The following is a 9,086-nucleotide window of genomic DNA, read 5'->3' as shown; positions in this document are numbered from 1 at the left end:
CTCTAATTCATTTCTTCATCTGTTCCAATGCACGGCAAATTGATAATTCCTTCAATTGAATAATATGACATTTCTGGTGACAAAAAAGTGAAGTTGTCACTTATTTCGTCTTAATCAAACGGTCTTCTTGAAACAGGAACACGAGATACTATTAAACAGCATTTACACATGATAAAAATGGAATCGTGCCTCTGATGGTAAAGTTCTACCTGAATATCAACTTCCAAGGGGCACTAATATGACATTTATTGGCAACAAAAAAGTGAAATTTTCATTTCAGCAGCCCTTTTAAGGTAGGTGGTCCCTCACTCTTGAAAAGGAAGATAAATTGCGGGGACTTTGTTCGACAACACTAACATATGTAAGGATATACTGACAGAAATATTTTTACATGAACCAATTACATTAGCTTGTGGAGGCAAATAATAATATGATATTTATTAAGTTCATGTGCAATAATATTACATTTATAAACTTTATGGTCCACAACAAATAACTAAAATTACATTCTGCTTGTGCTACTCGTACACTATACCATTCTGCAGAAATAGTAGTAATTTATACAAAGCTTAGGGACGATGAATAGCTGCTAGCGCGAATTACGACACCTTAATCTGCGCCGGTGCTGGTGGTGGCGGCGGCCTCCGATTGGTCGCCAAAGATGCGTTGTCGAAAATCGGAGACCATGAGGGGTAGGCCTTGTCGGAGGGAGATCTTGGGCTCCCACCCTAGCAACTGCTTAGCACGGGTGATGTCCGGCTTGCGCTTGTGGGGGTCATCTTCTGTGTTGGGGCGGAACTCAATCTTCGCATTTGGGTCGATGGTGTCCTGCACCACGCTCGCAAGCTCGAGCATGGTGAACTCACCCGGGTTGCCCAAGTTGAATGGACCGATATGCTCCCCTTCCATCAGCCGCATCAGACCCTCCACCTGTTTTATGTTACAAATCCTAGGTGAACAACTTCGTAACATATTCAAGTTGAAGTTAAAAATTCCATCCATCGACAGTGCTTTGTTGAAATTATGGATTCAATCAAACTCGATGAAACATTCAAAGCAGAAATTGATGGATCGAGACGGAAAAAAAGATAGATAGCTCATAGCTCACCAGATCAGAGACGTACTGGAAGCTCCTTGTCTGCTTCCCATCGCCATAAACAGTCAACGGCTCCTTCCTCAAGGCCTAAGCGAGCGCACCAAACGCATTTCCATCTCATTCGACCAACCAATTAGACTACTTCAAACAGAAATCAAATGTAGCATACCTGTGCCACGAAGTTGCTGACGACTCTGCCATCGTCGATGCACATCCGAGGACCGTAAGTGTTGAAGATCCGAGCAATCCTCACCTGTGGAAGAAACACAACTTGTATCAAACTACTTGATTAAAAGTAGTTTGTGATTGGTGAAGAAACATAATAGATCAGGGGAGTTTGTGTTGGGTACTTCGACTTGGGCTCCCCGGTGGTAGTCCATGGTCAGTGTCTCGGCCGTTCGCTTGCCTTCGTCGTAGCAGCTCCGAACACCTGTTGAAGAAGTAACTCAGTTCGTTTCAATACCAAACCCAGCCATCAAATTTCAAAATCTCGACTTTGTTACGATTCGTGTGAGAGAGGAGGCGTACCGATGGGGTTGACATTACCCCAGTAGGTCTCCACTTGAGGGTGTTGCAGAGGATCGCCGTAGACCTCGCTGGTGCTGGTGAGGAGAAACCTGGCACCGACTCTCTTCGCCAGTCCGAGCAAGTTCAAAGTTCCAACCACGTTTGTCTTGTGCGGAAAAGAGTTAAAGAGACAGACACGACGAACATTTTTTTTTTTTAACAAAAAAACAAGAATATTATAGCGATGATGTCCAAAATCATATCAGTTGCGATCGGATTTTTGGAAAATAAAAAATGAAGCTATCGTTTGATAGATGGCTAAAGGGATCATCCAAACAATCTGGAAGTAAACAGTTTAGATCGAAAAAGCAACTGGAAGTAAATAAAGGCAAGAAGAGAGTTGATAGATGCATCCAAGAAAAGTAACTACTAGTAAGAAGTTTTGTGATTAGGGGAAAAACAATTGAAATCAAAAGGTTTGGATGATTGAAGAACCTGATGAAAAAGGATATGATGGTCTTGACGGGGTTGAACTTGTAATGAACGGGCGAGGCGGGGCAGGCGAGGTGGTAGATCTGGTCCACCTCGAGCAGGATCGGCTCGACGACGTCGTGGCGGACGAGCTCGAAATTAGGGTTGCCGAAATGGTGCATCACGTTCTCCTTCCGTCCCGTGAAGAAATTGTCAACAACGATGACGCTGTCCCCCCGCGCGATGAGGCGGTCCACGAGGTGGCTCCCCACGAAACCCGCCCCGCCGGTGACCACGACGCGGAGTCCCTTCCGTTTGAGCCCCAGCGGAATCTTCCCCCCGACGTAGAGCCCTCTCGAGGCCGTCTGGATTGCGGCGCGGTGGGAATGGTGGGCGCCGTAGGAGTGAGCCGCCTCGGTGGACATCCACATGTTTCGATCGGAGTCTAAAGGGTAGGGGGAGGAGCGAGGGGAGAGGAGGAAGAAAAGGGCGGCGAGGGCCATACCGAAGAGGAGGAAAAGAGGACGCTGCTGGCGGAAGAAGTAGCGGAGGGAGCGGGAGAGCCAGATGAGGGACTTCTCCGACTTTGGGGTGTACTTTTCGGCAAATTCCGGCGGCGAGGCGTCGTGACGGCGGTAGATGAGCTCGGAGGCCATGGAGTTAGTCGCGTCTCGCGTGGAGGAGGAAGCACCGAAGCAGGGGAAGGGGGCGGGCGGCTTTATGTAGGACGATGAGAGGGGTAAAATGGTAAACTCAGTGATCCATTGCAAGAGGGAGCGCGTGGCTCCTGCCTGGGAGAGAGCACCGGAACAAGGAAAATGATTTAGAAAAATATATATATTTCATTTATTTGAAAAGAAAAATGAGAATAAATGGAAATTACCAGAATATTTATTTTCTTTTTCAACAAAGACAAAAAGCGCCAACAAATGTTTTAAAATTTTATTATTTTAGTTTTAAATATTTAACCGTCATAAGTTAATTAATAGGATAACGATATGGTAAATACAATCCGCATATTGTCGTTTCATATATAAATGTCAATACTTATGGTGACGAACTATAATTTTAATTTATTTAGAAGGTAATATTAGTATTATGTATAATACTTGCAAATATTATTTATTGCAAGCATAACTTTAGTCATCTAAAAAATAATTATCAGATCAGTGTTAGAAAGGTCAACTAAATTAAGTAGATTCGTGTCAATTTCTCATTATTAATTTGTTATAGGTCTAAATCCCACTTGTTAATTTCTGTTTAATTAATATATTGTCGATTGCTTAAATTTAAGAAAAATTATATTTCTTTTTCCACTTCATGCTTTGTTTAACAGCGTTGTTGATGTTATAGTGGAAATCTTACATTAGAAATACATCTTTGTAACAAAGAAGATATAGAAAGATTTTTTTTTTATTATTAATTTACTAACAAAATAAACTTCGTAACTTTTTAATTTTTTAGGAGTTTAATCAATTTTATTAGGACGGAAGGAATTTATATATCTACCTGATCCGGTGATAAGGACGGGAATCCTCGTCAGCGGGGTCAACAGTACGTTGAGGTCAAAGAGCAAGATAGTTAGCCCGGAGATCGGCCGACCGGATGGAGCAGGCCTACCGACAGGTCCCTGCAGTCCGACCGGCCGGGAATGCTCCGAATCGAATGGAGGACAACCTGACTAGGGGTCGGGTTTCCGATGCTCAAGATAAAGAGGTTTCAATGGTCAAGAGGGCTCATCGTTCGGCTGACGCGCAAGACAACACAGGCAGGAGCAGTTTCAGCCGAGCATATGACCGATGCAGGAGTAATATGCTTGCCGAGCGGCCTATCCGCTCGGCCCTGGAACAGACAAGACGCGCAAGAGGACAAAGGAGACGGGATAGCATCATCCTCGAGACACCTGCCGCCGACAAGCAGCAGAGTTGGCGGCTGAGCCGTACACAGAATCGTACGGTGGAAACTTCCACCGTCACATCCGGGATATGCTCGGACGATTGCGGAATGACGCCAGAGGCACTTTTCTGACACAGACTTGTTAAGGTATGTTTGGGGAAGCGTGCATGCATCGGGAAACGTGCCCGCGCTTCCCCGGGGTCCTATATAAAGACCCCAGACGTCGACGAAGGTATGCACAACTATTCACTGTAGCCACGTTACTCTGCCTCGTTCGTTGCCTGACTTGAGCATTGGAGGGCCGTCGCCGGGAAACCCCTCCCGGCTCGGCTTCTTTGCAGGATCGTCGGAGAACTACACCACCAGTCGGAGACAGCGGAGCGTGCCACGTCCCGAGCGTCTGTCGACTCAGCGCTCGGACAGGATCAAATTGGCGCCGTCTGTGGGAACGCACCTGAATCCGAGCCAAGAAGATGGAAGAAACTGGACGTCAACTTTTGGTAACGCTCTCTCCTGAAGAGCTCGAAGCACTCGTCCAAGCGCGAGCAGCAAAGATTGTGGAGCGCAACAGAAAGCTCAAGCCGAGCGGGCAGTGCAGCAAGCAACATCAGCTTCGGGTGGCAGAGCGCCACCCGAAGACCGGCAGGAGCAGCTCTCAATATGGGGACAAAATAAGGGGTCGGCCGGCACACAGATGGGTGCGCCACCCGCCCCAATACCTTTTCATCGGACTCTGTTCCAGACGCCCTCGAAGGTGGCGCAAGCCAATCAAGACAAAGGATCCTCATCAGACGAGGCACCCATCCGGGACGTCAGAAAAGGAAAGGCGCCCCGATCGGACGTTTCGCCCGAGCGGACCAATCAGTAGTTCTCAGATGCCATTCTTCGCGATCCACTGCCGAGGCATTATGTGCCCCCTGCGATCGGGGAGTACAACGGGACGACCGACCCAGACGACCACCTAGGTAAATTCGACAGTACCGCCACTCTGCATCAGTACACAGATGGTGTAAAATGTCGAGTGTTCCTCACAACGCTTTCGGGATCGGCACATCGGTGGTTTCGAAGACTGCCGGACGGCTCAATCACCAGTTTCAAGGAATTCCGGACGACGTTCCTCCATCATTTTGCTAGCAGTAGGCGACACCAGAAGACAAGCGTTAGCTTGTTTGCCGTCAAGCAAGGCGCGAGGGAGCCGCTCCGAGCGTACATTCAGCGCTTCAACCAGGTGGCCATGGACATTCCAACGGTCACCTCGGAAACAATGGTGAACGCGTTCATGCAAGGGCTCGTGGACGGTGATTTCTTCCGATCGCTCATCCGGAAGCCGCCTCGGGACTACGACCACATGCTGCATAAAGCCAACGAATACATCAATGTGGAGGAGGCCCAGGCGGCAAGAAGGAAAGAAGCTCAGAGCGACCAACCAGCTCCTGCCGAGCGGAAGCAACCCATCAGTCACCAGCCACCAAGAGGACCGCGGGCCGAAGCCGCCCGTCCTCATCAGCATACTCGGTCGCACGCCGTCCAACAAGTCGCGGCTGATCGGCCCAAACACAAGGGGAAGGTATGGACCCCAATGTTTTGCTCACTCCATCAGTCGGCCACTCACAATACTCGCGACTGTCGGAGCCTCCCCCCATCGCTCATCCCGCACCGAGGAGTTATCGCCGCCGATCGCCTTCACCAGATCGGCAACATCGACAACGTAACCCCAGGCAAAGGACAGAAGGGCGATCCCCCGAGCAGCATCACCATCAGCAACACGGAGCCAACCATCGAACGTCAAATGAACGACCTCGACGTTCGGCTCGGGAGGAGGAGAACAGGGGCAACGCATCTCGGGGAGAGATCAACATCATCGCCGGGGGTCCGACCGGCGGAGATTCGAATAGAGCCAGAAAGGCGCATGCGAGGCAGTTGAGGATCCACGCGGTCGGCTGCAGCCAGGAAAGGGCGAGGGACCCGAGATCAGCTTCGGGCCCAGGGACCTTCAAGGAGTTGAAGTCCCTCACGATAACGCCCTGATCATCCGAGCGGTAATAGCCAATTACACTATTCACCGCATTTTCATTGATACAGGCAGCTTAGTCAACATAATCTTCAAGAAAGCCTTCGAACAACTACAAATTGACCGAGCCGAACTACTGCCAATGACGACTCCCCTATACGGATTCACGGGGAATGAAGTCTTGCCGGTCGGTCAAATCCGACTGGATATCTCGTTGGGCGAGGAGCCGCTCAGAAGGACAAGGACCACCACCTTCATTGTGGTCGATGCTCCTTCTGCATACAACGTGATCCTGGGGCGACCGGCTCTCAACGAGTTCCGGGCGGTCGTCTCTACCTTCTACCAGAAGATCAAATTCCCGGTGGAGGATCAAGTAGGGGAGGTGCGGGGAGACCAGCTGGCCGCTCGGAGATGCTACGTGGAGATGGTCCGGGCCAAATCCAAGTCCGCTCGGAAAGTGCCGCATGTCGAGGTACATGCTATTACTGAAAATCCACCTTCTTTAGTTTATGAAGAAAAAGAGGAGGTGCAGAATGACCCATCCCGACCGGAGGCCGCCACCTTTATAGCATCCGATCTGGAGGAGAAGCAGAAGGAAAAGGTGATCAAATGCCTCAAGCGGAACTGCGACATCTTCGCCTGGTCGACCCATGAGCTGCCAGGTGTCTCGCCAAGTGTAGTGCAACATGAACTTCATGTCCGGCCGGACGCTTGTCCGGTAAAGCAAAGGAAGAGGGACTTCAGCGCGGAGCAGAATGTAATAATCCATGCGGAGATAGAAAAGCTTCTGGAGGCCGACCACATAAGGGAAGTACAATTCCCGAGTTGGCTTGCAAACGTGGTCCTGGTCTCCAAGCCGGGCAACAAGTGGAGAGTCTGCATCGACTTCCGAGACTTGAACAAGGCGTGCCCGAACGACTTCTACCCTCTTCCACGGATCGATCAGCTGGTGGACTCCACGGGCGGGTGCGAGCTGATATGCATGTTGGATGCATACCAAGGCTACCATCAAGTGCCGCTCGCCCGAGAAGACCAAGAGAAGGTCAGCTTCGTCACAGCGGACGACACTTACTGCTACAATGTAATGTCGTTCGGATTGAAGAACGCGGGAGCCACCTACCAGCGTCTGATGAACAAGGTCTTCAGAGAGCAGATCGGACGCAATTTGGAAGTGTACGTGGACGACATACTTATCAAGTCCTTCCGAGCGGCCGATCTCTACGCGGACATAGAGGAGACCTTCCAAACATTGAGAAGGTATGGCGTCAAACTTAACCCTCAGAAGTGCCTGTTCGGAGCAAGAGGCGGGCGCTTCTTGGGTTACATTGTGACTGAGCGGGGCATAGAGGCGAATCCCAGCAAGATAAAGGCGCTGCAGGACATGCCACCTCCTAGAAACCTCCGAGAAGTGCAGCGTCTCACCGGTCGAATAACGACGCTGTCAAGGTTCATCTCTAAGACCGCCGACCGGAGCTTGCCGTTTTTCAAGATACTCTGTAAAGCCACCAAGTTTCAATGGGATGAGGAGTGCGATCGGGCGTTCGAGGAATTAAAGGCTTACCTGAATTCTTTACCCGTGCTGGCAAAACCAGCCGTAGGTGAGCCGCTTCGCATTTATTTATCATCAACTGAGCATGCTGTGGGCTCAGCATTAGTGAGGCCGAGCGGCGAGGAGCAGCCAGTGTATTTTTTAAGCCATATCTTAAAGGATGCTGAGTCTCGCTACACCGGTCTCGAGAAGTTGGCTTTCGCCTTGGTTCTTGCAGCTCGGAGGTTGCGCCCTTACTTTCTAGCGCACACAATTATTGTGATGACGAATAGCCTGCTAGCAAGGGTACTCCTGAACCCCAAAGCATCCGGACGGCTTATCAAGTGGACGACAGAGTTAAGCGAGTTTGATATCCAATACCAACCCCGCTCGGTGATCAAAGCACAATCCTTGGCGAATTTCGTAACTGAGGTACAAAAGCCCGAGCCCGAAGCTGCATGGAAAATATACGTGGACGGATCGTCCACTCGGCTCGGGAGCGGAATGGGGATAGTACTACTTTCGCCTCAGGGAGAGCGGATGCATCTATCCATTCGTCTGGACTATCGGGCAACAAATAATAAGGCAGAATAGGAAGCCCTCATAGCCGGATTGCAAGCCGCGCGGCATGTTGGAGCCAGTCGGGTCGTGATCCACTCGGATTCACAGCTCGCCGCTCAGCAACTCATGGGCGCTTTTGAAATAAACAACGCCAGACTCAGATTGTACACGGATGCCTTTGAGAAACTCAAGGTAGGCTTCACCGAGGTAGTAGTCCAGAAGATACCTCGAGCGGAGAACCATGCGGCAGATGAGTTAGCTAAACTCGCAAGCTCAATGTCGCCGGTCGTCATCCATCCACCCATCGAGCAAGTATGTTTGGTAGCACACGTGGATCGGATGGACGACTTCACATTCCCGAGCGATTGGAGAGCAACTATCGTGGAGTTTTTGCGCTCGGGTGCCACGCCCTCCGATCGGGACGAAACTCAGCTATTAAGAAGGAGAGCCGGCCGGTTCACGCTCATCGGGGAGCAACTTTACAAAAAGGCGTTCTCCCGACCTCTGCTGAAATGCGTCAGCTCGGAAGACGCCGAGTACATTCTCCAGGAGGTACATCAAGGGTCATGTGGAGGCCATCCGGGTGGCCGGTCTTTGGCTAGGAAGATCCTGCTGGCCGGATACTTCTGGCCAACGCTACACGAGGACGTCGCTCGGACCATCGCAACGTGTCTTTCCTGTCAGAAGTACCATAATTCTTCACATAGGCCGACGGAAGAAATGAAAGCGTCCACAGTGTCTTGCCCGTTCGACCAGTGGGACATGGACATCGTAGGACCCTTCCCTATGGCGACTGGACAAAGGAAATTTCTATTGGTGGCGGTAGATTACTTCTCCAAGTGGGTGGAGGCTGAGCCATTGGCCAAGATAACCGAGCACATGGTCAAAAAATTCATCTGACAAAACATCATCTGTCGGTTCGGCATTCCGCGTCGGCTCGTGTCGGACAATGGGCGACAGTTCGTCGGAAGTCAGCTCGAGGAATGGTGCAAGGGGTATGGCATCAAACAACACTT

The 9,086-nt window shown here is 50.3% G+C and overlaps 1 protein-coding gene across 1 annotated transcript; it reads right to left on the bottom strand.

Annotated features, from left to right (window-relative positions):
* Positions 1-413: 413 nt before the first annotated feature.
* LOC121998172 (UDP-glucuronic acid decarboxylase 4-like) lies at positions 414-2,768 on the bottom strand. Its single transcript, XM_042552949.1, has 6 exons — positions 2,116-2,768; positions 1,625-1,772; positions 1,447-1,526; positions 1,266-1,349; positions 1,109-1,183; positions 414-930 (listed from the first exon to the last, which is right to left on the bottom strand). Exons 1-6 carry the CDS (start codon positions 2,728-2,730, stop codon positions 610-612), a joined length of 1,323 nt encoding a protein of 440 aa, XP_042408883.1. The 5' UTR covers positions 2,731-2,768; the 3' UTR covers positions 414-609.
* Between the last annotated feature and the right edge of the window lie 6,318 nt (positions 2,769-9,086).

The sequence above is a fragment of the Zingiber officinale genome, chromosome 6A, assembly GCF_018446385.1.
Source record: "Zingiber officinale cultivar Zhangliang chromosome 6A, Zo_v1.1, whole genome shotgun sequence".
NCBI lineage: Eukaryota > Viridiplantae > Streptophyta > Magnoliopsida > Zingiberales > Zingiberaceae > Zingiber > Zingiber officinale.
This window is presented reverse-complemented; position numbering and strand designations above follow the sequence as displayed.